Genomic DNA, 17,314 nt, shown 5'->3' with positions numbered 1-17,314 from the left:
CCTGGTGGTCGGGAAGGCAGCCTGGTGGAGAAGAGGGCTTAGCCGGCGGGAGGCAGGGGGGCACAGGCCAGATCAACAGCAGGGGAAACAGAGGCAGGACCGAGGAGGGAGATGAGAGGAGAAGGGGCATCTGTGAGGGTCCCCCGGGTTGGGCCAAGGATCAGAGAGAAGGAAGTTCCAGAAGTACAGGGCCTCATTTCTCTGACCTCCCCCAGAGCGGCCTGTTATCCCTGAGCCAGGCATATGGCAGACGGTAAGAACCTACATGCAAACTGCACTGGAGACAGGAACCCATGGGGGCCTCCTGGCAACCCTGACCAAACCTCAGCTCAGCCCTGGGACCTCTCACCTGAACAGAACTCCCCCACGCCCCCCAGCACTCACGTCCCTGGGATTTGACCTACATTTCATGACTAAAGGCCTCTCCCCACCTCCAAGGGTTTCACTAACTATAACCTACCTCATGAAGTCCGGTTGTCATCAAAACCCAGCCCGGCCCTAGTCGGTCCCACCTTTTCTGATGGGTGGTCCAGTCTGGGGAGCTCCAGGCCAACCTGCTCAGGTGTGAAGCCCGGAGGAGCCCTCGCCCTGCTGCTGGCCCGGCACCACCCTCCTCTTGTTCCGCTGTGAAGTCCGGACACACAGAAGCTTGTCTGCCAGCCTCTCTCCCTGCCCGGAGCCAGCGGGCCCCAGCAGGGAGGCTCCACTTCCTCCCCAGCCTTCCCCCAATCCTGCCGAGCCGGCAGCCAGGTACAGCCAGAGCAAGCAACCGCAAACCAGAGAAGACCAGCCCAGCCCAGCGAGCTTCCAGCAACATCTGCGGAAGGGAAGTGAGACCCCAGAAACCTGATGCGCTGCTTGTTAGGTCTGGGAGAAGAGAGTGACTAAAAGAGGCCCCTCCTCAGAATTCTTTATTCCTGAACAAGGGAAGGAAGGGCAGGGGTTGGGGAGGGCAGGGGATGAAATGCTACTCGAATGTAGGCCCTGACCCGGGGCTCTGTGTCAGGTAAGGAAGGAGTGGCGGGTTAGTCCCGGGGCCAAGGATCTCGGCCTGGGGTCCAGGAGCTCCTGGGGCTGCTTGTAGATTCTTGCATCTACGTGACTATGTGTGTCTTCCTGGGGAGACGGTTCATAACCTTTGCCATCTTGTCAGAGGGCTTCACGACCCCAAAAGTGTTAAGAACGTTGCTCTGAAAGGAGAGCGAAGCCTGCAGGTATGTGCACACCTGGGGGAAGGTCTTGCCTCTGGAGCCGAGTCTGCTACCAACTTGCTGTGTTCTCCTAGGCAATTCACCTCCCGTCTCTGGTGGGCCAGGCGGGAGCACAGAAGCAGGCTCGCCACACAGGCACCGGCCCCGCTGCCACGGGAGAGTGAAGGCTTACAGCCAGGCAGGCAGCACGAGCTCTTCTTCGGCTGTGACTCCCAGCAGGTCCGGGGAGTTTTTCCACCGGGGCGCAGAACCTGCCTCCAATTCCAGGCTCCATTGGTCCCTCTGCTGTCACCTCCCGAGGTAGGTCTTCTTAGGGGACGTGTCCTCATGCCGGGGCACAAGCCCAGGGCCCCATTCCTAGTCACTGCGTCAGGTGTGCCTTGCACACAGCCCAGAGGTCCTGTACACGCCACATCTGTTCACAACGACAAAGAGACCAGGGTCAGGTCTGGGGCGGGACGCGGCCCTGCCCAGCCCCCGTCAGCCATCTCTCCAGGGCTAGGAGGGAGCGGTCATGGGCCCCCTGCACCCATCCAGGGCTTTGAGTCCTCTTAGCCCCTACCAAGCACCCAAGGATTACTAATCCCATTTACCAATGAGACAACGTGGGTTCAGGGCACTTGGTGACTGGTTCCAGATGTCCTGGGTCCCGATTTAATCTCTTAATCTCCACCACTAAGTACTAGTCCACAGTGCAACAGCCACCTAGGGGCGGCAGGCAGAGGACAACTGATCGCTGCGAAGCCCCGTGGCTCTAAGGAAGGGCAGAGGGCAGGGATGGGTGTCCAGCACTGAGCACGGGACTGGGCGTGGAACGAGGGCTCTACAAGAGCAGGTCCTCTGCCAGCCCCCAGCTTCCTTCCTCCCAACCCCCTACCCAGGATGCCATGTCCCCTTCAGGCACCCACAGCCCCTAGCGATGCCCCTGCCCAGGCTCACATTCCCACATCCCCGAAGCCCCATCTTCCCACCTGCAAGAGCCTCTCTTAACAATGACACAGTAGAAATGAAGGGTCTTGGGGTCCAGAACCCAAAACGAGGTCCAGGCTTCCACCGCTGCACCGCCAGCTCCTACGTGTGATTTAGGGCCAGCTTGGGTGAGCCTCAGTGTCCTTGTCTGCCAAACGGCTGAGAAGCCCGTGCCTCCGAGCATCAACTTGGAACCTGAGGCCCGGGGGACAGGTCCTGGCTCTCCCCTTTCTCACTGCATGACCTTGGCCAAGCCTCTTGGGGGGCCTCACTTTCTTTTGCCCGGATCACCCCAGGACCCTCGAGGCTCCCGCCCGTCCCACTTCCATCTCTCCTCACTGCTTCCGGTTGTCCCTGAACTGCACTTGAGATCACCGGGCTCTTCCCATTAAACATCTCAGTGTCCCCTCTCCCTGCCACAAAGTCCTTCGTAGAGCAAATGTGAGCCTCCAAGGTAGGACCCCTGCCTTGGAAACCTTCCACACCCTTGCTCTCCCTATTCGTCCCCAGGACCCAGTTCAAACCATCAAACTGCCTTGGGCGACACCAATCACCTGGCCTCCCAGAGCACTTTGCAGTCTGTCCCCACGAGAGCCGAGAGCCGGCATCACCCTGCATGCGCGAGCACCCCAGGGCACAGGGCCTGTGGCTGTGCTCCTCGCAAGGGCCCTGCGCAACACACTGCTCGGCACACTGGGGCGCTCAGTTAGTGACGCCAACCTCTCTTGTCCGCTGGCAGCAAGTACAATCCTCACAATATCCCAGGGAGGAGGAGCCCTCATCGTTAGCCCCAGCTCACAGATAAGCAAACTGAGTCATGAAGTGAAATGACTTCTCAAGGGTACCAAATAGTAAGTGCTGGTGCCAGGAGACCCTAGGGGCTGGGGGTGGGCCTGAGGATTGTGGAGAGTACCCTCTCCAGGTCGCTTTCAATTCTGACATTCAGGGAATGAAGATCTAGTAAGAAACTAGTCGTAGACCTAGGAGCTCAGTACGCCCCACCTCCCTCACCTGTCCCCACCTGACCCCGAACAAGCCTGAGACGGGCTCTGGCCAGCGCCGGGTCTCACCTGCTCTAAGCCGGGTGGGCCTGCGGAGGAAAACCAACGCAGGGGCCCAAAGCAGCCGTGTGCAGCCAGCCAGAGGGTCCTGGGGAAGGAGCGGAAGGAGGCGGCCCACTCCTTTGAGACCCCAAGCCAGCCCTCCCAGTCTCCCGGGATCCCAGCCAGAGAGGGGGCCGAAGCCCAGCGCCATCTCCAGAGGTCACGGATGCGGCTCTGGGGCAGAAAACAGCCGGAGGCAGCAGGTCCAGCGCGCATCAGAGCACGCGGCCTAAATGGGCCGCCTGGCCCTCGGGCCCGTGGCCGTGGCTGCGCTGGTGGGTCTTGAGCGAGCCTTCGCGCGCGAAGCTCTTGCCGCAGCGGGCGCAGAAGTAGGGCCTCCGCTCCCCGAAGACGCCGGGGCGGCGCGGGTGCGGCGCGGGCATGCGCGCGTGGGTGCGCTGGTGGTTGAGCAGGAAGCGCGGCTCGCGGAAGCAGCGGCCGCACTGCGCGCACTGGTGCGGCTTCTCGCCGCTGTGGATACGCTGGTGCGTGAGCAGGTTCTGCTTGAGGCTGAAGCAGCGCCCGCACTCGGGGCAGGGGAAGGGCCGCTCGCCCGTGTGGGTGCGCTGATGCACCTCGAGGTTGTGCTTGACGCTGAAGGCCTTGCCGCACTCGGGGCACACGAAGGCGGCCGCGCGGCCCACTCCGGCATGCGCCTTCTGGTGCCGCACCAGGCTGGGCTGCTGCGAGAAGGTCTGGCCGCACAGTGGGCAGCGGTGCGGCTGCTCCTCCGCAGGGTGGTGGATGACCAGGCCTCGGTCGTCCCCCAGGCCCTCCTCCCCGTCCCCCGCAGGGGACCTGTCCCCGGAGGACGCCAGTTCGGTCATGGGCACTCCCGGCTGCAGTCACCGGCCCCTGGGGAGGCGGAAGCAGAGAGAGTACTCAGGGGGCACCCGAGGATCACCCAGGCCCCAGCCTCAGGGAGGACACTCCCCTGGGCTCCCACGGCTTCCAGAACCCGCCGCTCTCCAGTCCTGTTCGAGCCTGTGTCCCCCTGCTGGAATGCCCTTCTTTCTCCTCCACCCCTAATCACATCCTACCCCTCCTTCAGGCCTTTCTAAAATGACACTTCCTGCTAGAATCCTTCCTTGACGTCTCCAGCCCCTCCTGAGCCACGTGACCCAACCCTATGACCCTCACTCCTCACACAGCATGCTGGTCTGTCAGGCCACCTCTGTCTCCCTGCCCTGTGAGCACCTTGAGGACAGAGCCGCTTCCTTTTATGTCCCACATCAAACACTGTGCCTGCCACACAAGGCATTGAATAAATGCTGATGAGTGATATTCAGGGACTCCTAGTATTGTAAGTTATACTGAACCTGGATGCGTCTTATCTCTCCAACCAGATTCTCAAGAAGCGGGGTAGGGAGGTGCATCCCCAATCTGGAGGGAAGGGTGGGTCAACAGTGGTTTAAAGATATTTTTGCAAAGCTTCGAAAAAGAAACAAAAGCCCTGTAAACTTGAAAGTAACCTCAGTTAAACATTAAGGCAGCAGCTCTTTGTTTATCAAAATGAGGCATGCCTGTAAAAGGTTTGCAAGTCACTGAACCACAGTGTGAGCTCCCAGAGGGCGGGTCTCAGCTTGATTCCTCTTGGCATCTGGCATCGCCCCAGCAAAGCCTGGCCCAAGGCTGAGGAACACTCAAAGCGCAACAAACACCCCCAAGTTCAGTTCCATCCCGTTCACACTGGTTCTCCTAAGGATCCTCTTTCCCAGGGCACTGTGTTCCTCTTAAATTGTTTCCCACTGTCCTCACAACAGCCCTGAGGAAGGGGCAGGCTTATTGAACCCCATTTTATAGATGGGGAAACTGAGGCTCAGTGAGGCCCACTTACTTGCCCAGGGTCACACAGCAAGGTGAACCAGGACTAGGCCTTAAGTTTCCTCACTGTCAAAAGCTCTTTTCAACATAGTAGCTGCTCACTAGCTAAGTTCCTCTCAAAACACACACACACACACACACACACACACACACAAGACCACCACCCTCCTGGCCAGCATCACAGAGCCATCAATACCCAAAGGACCACTGCTTCTGGGGCACTGTCTGCGGCCACCACCCTCGTGCCCCCCAAACCCTAGGCTCCTGCTCGCGCAGCTCGCTGAGGCCGCCTCGGAGGGAATGAGGGGGCCACTCCCCTGCATTCCCCCACCCCCAACTGGGAAGCTTGCTGGCCCTTCCCCTGGTCCTCCATGCAGACCTTCTCCACACTTCCAGATCTCTCTGCTAACCACAACCTCAGTGGACCTATCGGCAGAGTGGGGTCCCAGAGGCACCCCCTCTGTCTCCCCCTACCCCCAGGCTGGGGTGGAACAGCACTCACCCAGGGGAAGGGGACAAGTTCTACTTGCAACAGACCCCACCCACAAGTCTTTCCCCAGGCGGCTGCATGGACGTTTGCAAAGACAGATCATCACCGTCCCCTTGGCCAATCTCAGCGCGGCCTTGTCTCTGGGCAGCCTCCCCACTCTCCCAGCTATACCCCTGACCAAGGGCCCCGCCCGCCGAGAGGGTCCAAGGCCATGGCCCCCCTGTCTCCCCCAGGTGCCTCCATCCCATCCCACACTCACAGACCAGGCTGCGCCCCAGTTCCTCCGGCCTCCAGCAGTGGCTCTTTCCTCGAGTCTGCGCTGCCCAAGGCAAATACGGTAACTCTCCGCAGCGCCTCCCGCGCCCCTTCTCCCTCACCCTCATAAAGACGGCCAGCCTCCCGCACCGCTGTTCTTTTCAAATAGCGGCATTAATCAAAAGAGTTGACCCCACCCACCCGACCCCCCCCCTCCCCCGCGCACAGCCTTGCCAATTCCTGGGGCCGGAGCGATCCTGGAGAAATATGGTAAACTCTGCGTCGCAACCCCACCCCCACTAAAATATGTAGGCCTCCCACTCTGCTGCAGCAACCCACCCCATTCCGCTGCAAGCCCCGGCTCCCTTAGGGAATTCATGCAACCCACGCCCTCCCGCTCCCGCAGCGCCAGGGGGGAACCACGCAACCCTGGATAAATACATAATTAAGTCGCGGCGCTCGCCACTCCCGGAAAGGGTCTGCGCGGCTCCCGGCAAATACGGTAGCGCGCCTGCAGTGACCCGCCCCCAGGGGCCGGCACTGGCCTCGGTAAATACGGTAATCTCCCGCCGAGGCCCCAGCCCTGGCCTGGCCCGGGACTCACGTGGCGCCGCCTCCCCAGCCCTCCGTCTCCTCCGCAGCTCCGCAGTCGCCGACGTCGCCGCAGCCGCACAGCAGCCCCGTGAGGCTGGGAGGTCTAACTCGCCAACAACCTGGCTGGCGGAACAAGGAGGGCTGCGAGCCCAGCGCCCGCCGGGACAGGAGAGGGAACCAGGCGGGGGCCGGTCCGGGGGCAGAACGCCCCAAGGGCCGGGTCGCCCCAACTCCCCCCGGGCCCCCTGCCCCAGCCATTCCCGGTTCAAGATTCCCCGAGGCCCCAGTTCAGCAGTTAGAGCCGCATCCTCACCTCCCTCATCCTACGGCAGGGCTAGCCTGGTCAGGCCCGCAAACTGACCCCAGCGCCAAGGAAACTGGGTCTGGGGGCGCTGGAGGGACAGAGCCTTTCCTTGCAAGAGAGAGAAGGGGGTGAACGCAGGAACGCCCCCGGCACAGCCTTTCTGAGCAGGGGTTTCATGGGTGGGAGACAGAGCCCACCCTACCATATGGCTCGGGTTATGCTATTAGGATGGATGGGGGAATAGAGGAGACACTTATACCCCTACGGTCCAGTCCTTTTCAGAAGTGAGCCCATCATAGTCAAGACAAAGATATCCTGTGAAAGAGCCATTTATAACACCCAGGGGAACCAGCTGACGAGGACAGGGCGGGGCTGAATTCGTTTCCAAATGTCATTTAATAATACCCCTTACTTATATATTACTTCTCTTATTACAATGTCCTTTGTCATATATTATCTCGTGGGAGCCTTCCAATAATCACGTGCCGTCTAAGTTATACACGTATTATTATCCCATTTCACAGATGGGAAAGTAAAATAAAATTGAAACACAGAGCGGCTCCCCTACCCTCCCTACTCCCCTGCGACCCACAGCTCTAAGTGGCAGAGCTCAGTGGAAAGGTAGGCCCAGCTCACTCTCCCTGGTATCACTCCGGTATCTCGACCTGCAAACAGAAACGGTGTGCGGACCGGGATGAGGAGTAATCGTCTCATCCAGAGTGAGAAAATGCCTCCAAATTTACATTTTATAGACAAAGAAACTGAAGCTGGAGAAGGAAAATGATTTTTTAAATTAACAGTGCTAGAGGAACATCAGCTAGCCTTTTCTTCCCCGGCCCTCTGTAGCTGCCAGGTGGATGAAGCAGCTGGGATTCCGGAAGGTCCAGGCAGGGCTCCTTACAGCAGACAGTGGATATGGCTGTTACGGTGGCATTATCCCTGATGAGGGGCTCTAGAAGACACAGGCCTCCCAGCCTCAGGAGGTCCCTCCTGCAACTCTGCAGGCGCCCAGTGTGCCTTTCAGAGCCTGGGAAATGAATTCCAGGTGGGGTCCAACCCTGGGAGTAAAACCAATCCCTTTCTCCCGACACCAGACCTGAAGGTCAGGCCTACCAGCTTTCACAGCGCGCCCCGTGGACCAGTGCATCCCAGCAGGTCCACCCTGGGTCACTCTCAGCCTCTCAAGGACCCACCCCCACCCCTACCCCCATCCATGCTGCTTCTGTAGCCCCTCACCGAGGTATGTGGAGCTTCATGAGTGAGACATACCAAGGAGATTGGTATTTCCAATAGAGGCAACAGGGAGGGAATTCTGGGAAGCCCAAAGAAATGAATCCACCAGGATAGATGTTTTACCCCAGGGCGCTCCCCTGGCATTGACGAAAAGACCCCCTAAGCACTAATGATAACTCATACCCACACTCCGCCCCAGGGCCTGTGGAGAGCCGTGCCTCCCAGCTCTCCAGCTCCTGTTGCAAAAGTTGTCACCTGCCAGAGGGACCAGCTTTCATCCCTCCCGCAGGCTGCAGGAGAAATGGGGACACTTAGTAAATGACCAGATTTTTTCAAAGGCAAAATCGATAATATACCTGAGGATGTCACCTACATTTTTAGCAGCATTTTCTAGGTAACCTGTGCCAACATAGAAAGGAACACAGCTGGGGACAGGGGGAGGGGGAAGCAGACGACACCACCTATAACTCATCTCTCTCAGTGGGAATGCCAAGGGCTCTGGGAGGCCTCCATCCCCTGCTCTGCCTCTGTGTGTGTGACTTCTGCTGAGTCACTTCGTTTCTCTGGTTTCATATACATACACTCCCACACGCATCTCCCCTTCCGTTTTCACGTGCTGTGGTGAGCACGATAGAATGGAAGCGCGGAAACATTCTGCAAATGCAGCCGTGCTTCTTCGCACGGGCAGGGCCAGAGGCTGGCATGGCGAGCCCCACCACTCCACAAGGCTCATGTGACAGCTGCACTCCGGCCCCTAACAAAGGCCTGGGCTTCTCACAGCCAACAACAGCTGGCCCGTGACCTCATTCTGGGAAGAGGCATGTGCAGCTCAGCTGAGTCCTGCCCAGGGCCCTGTATTCCCTCCCCCACCTCCAGGGTATACCGGCTGGACAAACGATCCCCAGGTACTCTTCTGGACCCGCGTGGTCCCTCGCAGAGATCAGCCTGGTCATCCTCTGGCTCCCCCGGCTCTGGGCTGCATCCCCAGGGCCTCTGCACTCAGCTAGGTGACCATGCTGTCCCCCACCAGCTCCTCCTGTCTCCCCAGATTGGACAGTGATCCCTAACATCCCTCCCTAAGGCACCTGTGCTGACTTCAAATAGGGATTTAGCTCACTTTTGTTTTCCCACCAGGTCCTGAGCTTCAAAGGGCAGGGATTGTGTTTTCAGTATCTCTGTATCCCAAGTGCCCAGCATATCATAGGCCTTCGGTCAATGTCTGCTGAATGAATGAATGCACGTCTGCAGATTCCACCTAAGAGTGGTGGAGGGAAAAGGTGGCCCCTCGGCCAGCAGGTGTGCCGATGTAATGTAAGGGCTCAGGGGCCCCAGACATGGCTCTGAGGGCTGGGAGGCACTGCGAGACCAGAATGGTGATGTGGGGCTCTGGGCACGAGTTCACATCTGCTTCAAAGTTCTTTTTCCTTGAAGTTAAAACCCAAGATGTGACCTAGGACATCAGTTCAGCCTCTAAGCTTGCAGTGTGCTTGATACCAGTTAATTTCTATGGCGACTGAGCTCTGTTTGGGGAAAATCCTTTGCTTCTTCTTCCATGGTACAACTTCCATTGCCATAAATGCCGTGCAAGTAGTCACACGGGGAGGTTATTTTTAAAATGACCACAGCTATCATTTATTGCCTGCTGTGTGCCAGGTACTACACTACATGCCTTACATAGGTCCCTTGCCCAAGGTCCCGCAGCTTACATGGTAAAGCCAGAATTTAGCCCCAGAACTGACTCTACCCACTATTCCCAACGTCGAAAGAAAGCTCTTTCTAGATTGGGGTGAGGGGCAGGGGTGAGAGAAAACATTTCTACTTCTTCTCAACAGGAGCATTATTCCCAGGGCTTTACTGTCCAATAGCCACGTGTGGCTTTTTAAATTTAAATTAATTAAAATCAAATAAAATTGAAAGTTCAGGTCCTCAGCCTCACCCGCGACAGTTAAGGGCTCGACAGCATGTGGCTGGTGGCCATGGTTTTGGGTAGCACAGATACAGAACGTTTCATCATCACAGAAAGTTCCCCTGGACGGTGCTGCTCTAGGGTACCTCCCCCTCCAGATCTGAGTGACCCGGCAGACACCATTCTCTTTTTAATCCAGAGGTCAGCCCATGGGGACCCATTCATGTCCCTCCCTCCGCTAGGATCTAGTAAGAGCAGTGATATGTGAAAACATACTATCTTCGGCCACAACCCTCCTCCTCTTGCCAAAGGTCAAGGATAGTTCTTTACCAAACCCAAATTACTTTAAAAAGAAAAAGCAAAGGCCTCGGCAGCAGCCCCTACTCCTGCCAGGCGCTCTCTACGAAGTCCCTGCAGGTCCCCCTCTCTCCCCTGGTCAGGGCACCTCTCCCTGCAGCTCCCTGGGGCTGGGCAGCCGGGAACAACACCCTCCCGAGCAGGCTGCCGTCTGGCCAGCTGACTCGAAGCTCACGTTCCTTGCCAAGGACGAGTATTTTCCCGGTACCTAAGTCATTTGTCTTAGCTGCCAGGCTGTCCCTAACAAAGGACACAAGGGTGACGAGGGCAGTTCCTGGAACTCCAGCCCCACCAAGCTCATCTGGTGTGTTGCAAGCTTGGCCCTGGGTCCCCACCGCAGACAGGAACTTACCTGGCTGTGGACAGGCTATAAATAAGTCTTTTAAGATCTTGGTTTATTTACTCCTGGCTGTTTTCTGTTCCCCCATGCAAGCCTTTCATCTCAGCATCCTCCGGAACATTTTGAACTGTAAACCACAAGGATAGGTCTGACCTTCTTGTCTTTGATTTTTATGGCGTGTCTTTTCCTAAATTTTCTCTGACCTAGTTTATTTTTAAATGAAAGGGAATTAAAATTGAAGTTGACAATGCCAGGCCTCCCTCGGAGAAGACTGCCATCGTGACAGCGGAAGAGGTTTAGGCTAACAGGAGACCTGGGACCTGCCATCCACCTGCAACGTGACCCGCTGGACTAGTCCCACCGTGCCCCTCCCCCTCCCCTATATCACTGCCCTGCCCAGGTCCTAACTCGAGGTGAGATGGTGAATAAGAATGCCTTGCTGACAGAGCTGGAGCTGGGAACGATTTGTTGAAGAGTTGACCGTATAGATTGTTCCAAGCTGTGTATCAAAATGAGTTTCCACGAAGGCCCAGGAGCTCCTCAAGGGCAGGGTCTGTGACTGCTAGAGACTGCATTGTGTCCCCGCAAATTCATATGTTGAAGCCCTACCCTCAATGTGGTGGCATCTGGAGATGGAGCCTTTGGGAGGCAATTAAGAATTAGGTTTAAATGAAGTCATGAGAGTGAGGTTCGCCTGGTGAGATCAGTGTCTAAGAAGAGGAAGAGAGAGACCAGGTCCTTTCTCTCTCTCTCTTTTACTTCTCCCCAACTCCTTCCCGCCCTCCCACCATGTGAAAACACCGAGAAAAGGTGGTCATCTGCCAGCCAGTCTGCAAGCCAGGAACCGTGCCCTCACCAGGAAAAGAATCTGCCAGCACCTTGCTCTTGGACTGCCAGCCTCCCGGACTGTGAGAAATGCATGTCTGTCATTAAAGCTCCCAGCCTGTGGTGGCGTTACGCTGGCCCGAGCCGACCAAGACAATGGCTTATTCATCACAGCGTCCCTGAGGTCTGACACAGTGCCTGGCACGCCGGAGGCTTGTTTAGTAAATCATTGCTGTGCCACCCTGCCATCCCAACCTGGTCAATGGGACGTGCACCTCGGTAATTCTTCACTCTGATGGACTTGGCCTTGTCCCCATTGTGACCCAAAGCACCCATTTTTGAAGAGGTAGGTCACCTGGGGTCAGTGAACAGGTGTTCATTCTCACGACTTTGGTGGGAGAGGGGAGCTGCAATCAGACCTCATTAACCCCAAGTCTTACCAGTGCAGCTGCTTGATTGATCTGATCATTAAACACAGGCCATTTGGGAACGATAACACTTTCTATTGTATGGAAACTCCTGCTCAGCTGACCTCTTCAGTATCTGCCTGCCCTGCTCCTCAGGAACCTGGTTCAACAGGGCTCTAATGCAGACATGGTACCTCTGGGATGTTTCCTGGAGGAGCAGGGCTTGCTCGAGTTGGCCTCAGAATTTGAGGGAGCAAATACCCCATCATTAAAGTGGGTTTTGATGAGATCCCAAGCATTTTGCTTCCCTGAGCAGGGCAGGCTGGGGGAGGGGCTGCAGGAGAGGGGCAGGGCATTGCAGGGAGACGGGGGAGCACCTAGGGCTGGGTCAGAGAGCGTGCTTAGGAAAACCCTTCTGATTTGGCCCCCGGCTGGCCCTCAGACCTGAACTCCCAGACGGGCACACCTCACCCATTCGTGAGCTTTCACACAGCATGGTTTGTGACCAAAGGCCTGGACCACGAGTCAGCGGCCGTGGCTGAACATTAACCACCACCAGACTTGTGTTACCCAGCTAAGCTGGATCACCTCCATATGTCTTTTTGTGATGCTACAACACTTAGAGCTCCTGCCAGATGAAAGGGATTAAACAAAACCTGAGAAGAGGGGTGACCGGAAGCCAGGGTGACAGCACAGCTCCTGGAGAAGATAACACTTCTCTGAGTTCAAGGGAGAACCAGGCGGGCCCCTGGAGGCAGGAAGGCACAGTTTCTCCTCCTACAGAATCACCCTAGGGTTCCCCTTTTTCCTCCCACTTCCCAGCTATCCAACCCTGGTACCCCAATACCCACCCCCTCTGCAATCCCCTCCCCTCCTGTGGGAAGAACATGGTCCAAGGCTACAGCCGGGCTGGTGCCCTGGGCTCTTCTGCTAGCACTAGGGCCCCAGCCGACCCTGCTTTTGGAAGGGTATGAGGAGTGACTTCTGAGGGGCTAGAGGTCAAGGGGGGTATGTGGGAAGTGATCAAATTGTCTTGGAGAGGAAACAGGGGAAGAGAATACTGCCCTCCACCCCCAGCAAGAACTGGCCATGGGGACTGGCTACGCTCATGGCCAAAGCTCCCTGCCCTCGTCCTGGGGCAAATGGATCCCTCCAAGCACACAAGGACCCAGAGAACAGGAAGGGTGGCTTAGAAAGGAGACCACAGGAGACAATCAATCCTTCATTTCTCTCTTCTGCAACACCGGCGTTGATAAGGATCCCGGGCAGTGCCCACCGAGTCAGAGCAGCACATTCGCTGCTCTCCTGCTGCAGGTCCCTCCCCAAGGTACCAAACCCCAGCTGAGACCACCCCCGCCCCCCGAGTCCCAGCCCCTGACCATCACACACACACACACACACCAGTCCTAGGGTCAAGCCGGCCACCACAACACCCTGGGCAGCGGGGCACTCAGTGTTGAGGACCATCAAACCATTCCCTCCTTCCAACAACATGTCTTGAATAGCCATTAAGTGCTGGGCACTGGCCTCGCACGAGCATAGACGTGCCCCTCCCCAGCCCCAGCTCCCATCTGGGTGTCACTCAGTCTGTTGAGACTTCCCCCACAGGGACGCCCCTGGGCAGCTGAGCGCGGCTGGCTGGCGCCACAGCTGACCAGTCCAGACCTGCGCCATCTCACCCAGGGAGCCTCGCCCAGGGCCGTCGACAGCCCCCGCACTCAGTGCCCGAGGGCTGCGGTCCCACCTCCGAGGAAGGACACGGACGGGCCTCAACCATCACAGACACATCCAGGCTCCAGGGTGAGGATGTCTGATCTTACCTCCTCCCTCAGCCCTTCCCGGGACTTTTCCCGGTCCCCGTTTTGGGATGCTTGTGGAATTCTGTTCTCAGGTATGAAAGCCTTGAAGAAAGCACCTTGTGATAGGGTCTCACCCCCTGGGGTTCTAAAAGCCACCATTCCTGGTCATTCCCCACACGCACCACGCAAGAATCCCACCCCGCCCATGGGTCTGCTTGGGTCCAGGCCCCCTAGAGCGCCGTGCCCTTGGCGCTGGGGGTGGGCGCCAGGGCGCCCCGGTGAACGCGCTGGTGCTTGAGCAGGTGCTGCTTCTGGCTGAAGCCGCGGCCGCAAGAGGCACACAGGTAGGGCCGCTCGCCCGTGTGGTTGCGCCGGTGGCGCGTCAGGTTCGGCTTCTGGCTGAAGCGGCGCCCGCACTCGGGGCACGGGTAGGGCCGCTCGCCCGTGTGGATGCGCTGGTGGATGGTGAGCGCCGACCACCACGAGAAGCTCTTGCCGCACTCGTTGCAGATGAACTGGCGCGGCTCGCCCGGCTCGCCCGCCCGCGCCCGGCCCCACGGCACGTCCCCGGGCCCCCGGGCCGGCGAGGGGCCGTGCGGCGGCGGCGGCGGCAACAGGCCGGGGGCGCCCTGGGCGGGCGGCTCGGCGGCGGCGGCGTGGGCTTGCTGGTGGGCCCGCAGCGCGGCGCGGCTGGGGCGCGGCGCGGCCGGGGCGCCGGGCAGGTGCGTGCGCTGGTGCTTGAGCAGGTGCTGCTTCTGGCGGAAGCTGCGGCCGCAGTGCGCGCAGGGGTGCGGCCGCTCGCCCGTGTGGTTGCGCAGGTGGCGCGTCAGGTTGGGCTTCTGGCTGAAGCGGCGCCCGCACTCGGGGCACGGGTAGGGCCGCTCGCCGGTGTGGATGCGCTGGTGGATGTTCAGCGACGACCACCACGAGAAGCTCTTGCCGCACTCGTTGCAGATGAACTGGCGCGGCTCGGCGGGGGCGGTGGTCCGGGCCCCGGGCTGGCGCCACCAGCTCTGGCAGAGCCCCAGCCAGGCCCACTCGGGGCGCCCCCGCCGGGGCCCCGGCCGCGGGCGACAGCCCCGATGGGCCGTGGCGTCCCGGAGCAGCGCCTGCAGCCCGGCGCGGGCGCCCTGGCGGTCCCGGGCGTGCGCGCGCTGGTGGATGCGGAGGCCCACCTGGTGGCGGAAGCAGCGCTCGCACTCGGGGCACGGGTGGCTGGCGGGCCGGGAGTGGGTCTTCTGGTGCTTGAGCAGGTGCTGCTTCTGGCTAAAGCGCCGAGCGCACTCGGGGCAGCAGAAGGGCCGCTCGCCCGTGTGGTGCCGCTGGTGGCGCGCCAGGTTGGGCTTCTGGCTGAAGCTCTTGCCGCACTTGCCGCACGGGTACGGCTTCTCGCCGGTGTGGGTGCGCTGGTGGATCTTCAAGGACGACCACCAGCTGAACCTCTTCCCGCAGTCCGGGCACACGAAGTGACCCTCGCCGGCAGAAAGAGCGGGGCTCAGGGGGCTGGCGGTCACCCCCGGAGCCCGGCCTGCCGGCCCGCCATCCTGCTCAAGAGGAGGGCCCCACCTTGGACCCCCAGTCTCCTCCTGTCCCCCCCAGGCTCGAGGCTTCCCCACGGTCTGGCATGGCGGAAGGCTCCGACGCTGCTGGAAAATGTTCTCCTTATCCTTCTGGCAAAGCGCGGCCTGTGGCCCCAGCGTCTGCAGCAGCCATTCTGGCTTCTCTTGCTTGATCTTCATGACCAGCACATCTCCTGCCGGAGGCGAAGGGAGAGAGACGGGGAGAGTCATTTGGTGTTACGTGGGGTGGAGGGAAAGGGCGGGAGGGAGGGAAGAAGCGTCAGGAGGGCAGAGCTTGGCAGAAAATAGGGCGGGAGAAAAGGATGCAGAAGGAAGAAGAGAGGAGGGAGGGTGGAAAGGACAATAAAGCGGGGATTGGGGTGTGCAGGAAGGCAAAGAAAAAAGACAAGAAAGAAACGATAGGTGAGCATTGCTGTGCCAACGACCCCGCCGCCCGCCTCCTCCACCCTGAGGCCCAGGGGATGCAGAGAAGGTAAAAGAAGCCAATCCAGGGAAGTCTTCCGGCCCAGGAAGCAAGCAGAAAGTGGCCAAGTTTCAAAACTTCTCCTTCTCTTCCGAAGGGGATGGACGTGCAGGACACTTGCTGGACGAGTGCACGTCCAGTCCCCCCCCAGGGGTTGGGCAGCCAAGCCCCGCATCCCTGCCAGGCCTCTCCAGGGCAGCAGCCGTGGTGCGTGAGCACCTTACCTTCTTGGCAGCCTCACCTTTCTTCAACAAAGCCATGAACAAGAAAGGCCAGAAAGGTCTCAGCGCCCAGAATAGGTGTTGCCTCGTCCTTGTACTAAACGAATCCCACACACCAGCAGCACGCTCTGCTGCTAAGCCACCCCTTACACTGTGCTCAGGTCAGGAGGGCGCTTTGCTTCTGGGCTCATGGACACAAGCCGTGATGGAAAAGGTTTGCTATAGACACTGCATACAGACTGATTCCATTTATACGTAGGTCAAAAGCTGCCAACTAATGGATGAGTTAGAAGGGTAATGGCCCCCTGATAGAGGGCACTGTGGTTGGAAGGGGGCCTGGGGCACTTCTGGGGCTCTGGCAACGTTCTCCTTCTGGGTCTGCGTGCTGGTTACATGGGCGTGTTCACTTGGAGAATTTATACAGCCCGCGACCTGTGCACTTTTCTGTGTTATACTTCAAGAAAAAGTTTATGTTCAATAAAAAATAAACGAAACAGTTGTGAACAAAGAAGAGAAACTCTACACAACAGTTGCCAATCCACCTGCCAATGCAGGGGACATGGGTTCAATCCCTGGTCCGGGACGAGTCCACACGCCGCGGAGCAACTAAGCCCACACACCACAATTGCTGAGCCTGCGCTCTAGAGCCTGCGAGCCACAACTACTGAAGCTGGAGCGCCTAGAGCCCGTGCTCCTCAACAAGAGAGGCCACCACAGTGAGAAGCCTGCGCACCGCAACAAAGAGTAGCCCCCGCTCACTGCAGCTAGAGAAAGCCCCCGCGCAGCAACAAGACCCAACACAGCCGGAAAAAAAAAAAACCGCTGCCAATATTAAAAAGACAACAAAGTAAACCCCAAGGAAGTAAGAGGAAGGAATTAATAAAGACAAAAGCAGAGATGATAGGATAAAGGGAACACAAAGATATAAAAAGGATTCTGATAAATCCCAAAATACCATGTATAGACATTATATCAATTTGAAAAATCTATGTAAAATGGATGATTTTGCAAGAAAAATAAATTAACAAAACAGACTCAAGAAAAGGTAGAAACCATGTCTATAGAAACAATTAGAAGAGACTGAAAAGAAAACTAAAGTTCAACCTCGAAAATGGGTAACAGGCCCCTGAACCGTACAAAGAGGTTCTACTAAAACTTCACGGGAAGGACTATTCCCAGCTTACATAAACTGTGGCCATGACTAGGGCAGGGGGAGGGGGGAAGCTTACATGTTAACATGACCCAGAATAAGACAAGGGTGGGGTAGGCAGGAAATTATAGGTTTATCGTTCTTTGAAAGTAGATGCAAAAAACAAACAAGCAAAAACACTGGCAAAGCAAGTTTGGCAGTGCTAAGAGAACAACCTATCCTGGCTTTGCTGGATCTTCTCCAGGAAAGCGAAGATGACTCAACACAGTTCATGACATTAACC

The 17,314-nt window shown here is 58.0% G+C and overlaps 4 protein-coding genes across 14 annotated transcripts in view; 1 reads left to right on the top strand and 3 right to left on the bottom strand.

Annotated features, from left to right (window-relative positions):
- Nucleotides 1-648, bottom strand: part of LOC309632036 (GTPase IMAP family member 8-like) — a gene marked incomplete at its 3' end in the record, with an annotated part of 61,248 nt that extends 60,600 nt beyond the window's left edge. For all 4 annotated transcript variants that reach the window (XM_082399090.1, XM_082399087.1, XM_082399091.1 and 1 more), the window contains exon 1: nucleotides 461-648. In XM_082399090.1, the coding sequence (XP_082255216.1) occupies nucleotides 461-465 (5 nt within the window). In that variant the 5' untranslated portion in view covers nucleotides 466-648. The remainder of the gene's footprint in view (nucleotides 1-460) is intronic.
- Nucleotides 464-6,806, top strand: LOC309631878 (uncharacterized protein; the record flags this gene model as incomplete). Its single annotated transcript, XM_082398757.1, has 5 exons — nucleotides 464-468; nucleotides 633-830; nucleotides 1,286-1,511; nucleotides 5,831-5,934; nucleotides 6,494-6,806. 5 exons carry the CDS (start codon nucleotides 464-466, stop codon nucleotides 6,804-6,806), a joined length of 846 nt encoding a protein of 281 aa, XP_082254883.1.
- Nucleotides 894-6,449, bottom strand: LOC309632043 (uncharacterized protein). 4 transcript variants are annotated; one of them, XM_082399108.1, is made up of 3 exons: nucleotides 6,294-6,449; nucleotides 3,251-4,138; nucleotides 894-1,626 (listed from the first exon to the last, which is right to left on the bottom strand). In XM_082399108.1, the coding sequence occupies exon 2, from the start codon at nucleotides 4,108-4,110 to the stop codon at nucleotides 3,499-3,501; it is 612 nt and encodes a 203-aa protein (XP_082255234.1). In that variant the 5' UTR covers nucleotides 4,111-4,138; nucleotides 6,294-6,449; the 3' UTR covers nucleotides 894-1,626; nucleotides 3,251-3,498. The 4 variants fall into 4 exon arrangements, with proteins under 4 accessions (XP_082255234.1, XP_082255231.1, XP_082255233.1 ...); XM_082399105.1 differs by lacking the exon at nucleotides 6,294-6,449 and adding an exon at nucleotides 5,857-5,989; XM_082399107.1 differs by lacking the exon at nucleotides 6,294-6,449 and adding an exon at nucleotides 5,861-5,961.
- Nucleotides 894-17,314, bottom strand: part of ZNF775 (zinc finger protein 775) — a 31,884-nt gene continuing 15,463 nt past the window's right edge. For 4 of the 5 annotated variants that reach the window (XM_082399057.1, XM_082399059.1, XM_082399058.1 and 1 more), the window contains one exon: nucleotides 13,028-15,370. In XM_082399057.1, coding sequence (XP_082255183.1) covers nucleotides 13,848-15,370 — 1,523 coding nt within the window. In that variant the 3' untranslated portion in view covers nucleotides 13,028-13,847. Of the gene's footprint in view, nucleotides 1,627-13,027; nucleotides 15,371-17,314 lie in introns of those variants that run through there. The other variant, XR_014246703.1, reaches the window with a different exon arrangement.

This window comes from Balaenoptera borealis, assembly GCF_965194805.1.
Source record: "Balaenoptera borealis genome assembly, chromosome: 7".
NCBI classification, from domain to species: domain Eukaryota; kingdom Metazoa; phylum Chordata; class Mammalia; order Artiodactyla; family Balaenopteridae; genus Balaenoptera; species Balaenoptera borealis.
Note: the sequence above shows the minus strand (reverse complement) of the source record. Positions and strands in the feature narration are given on the sequence as shown.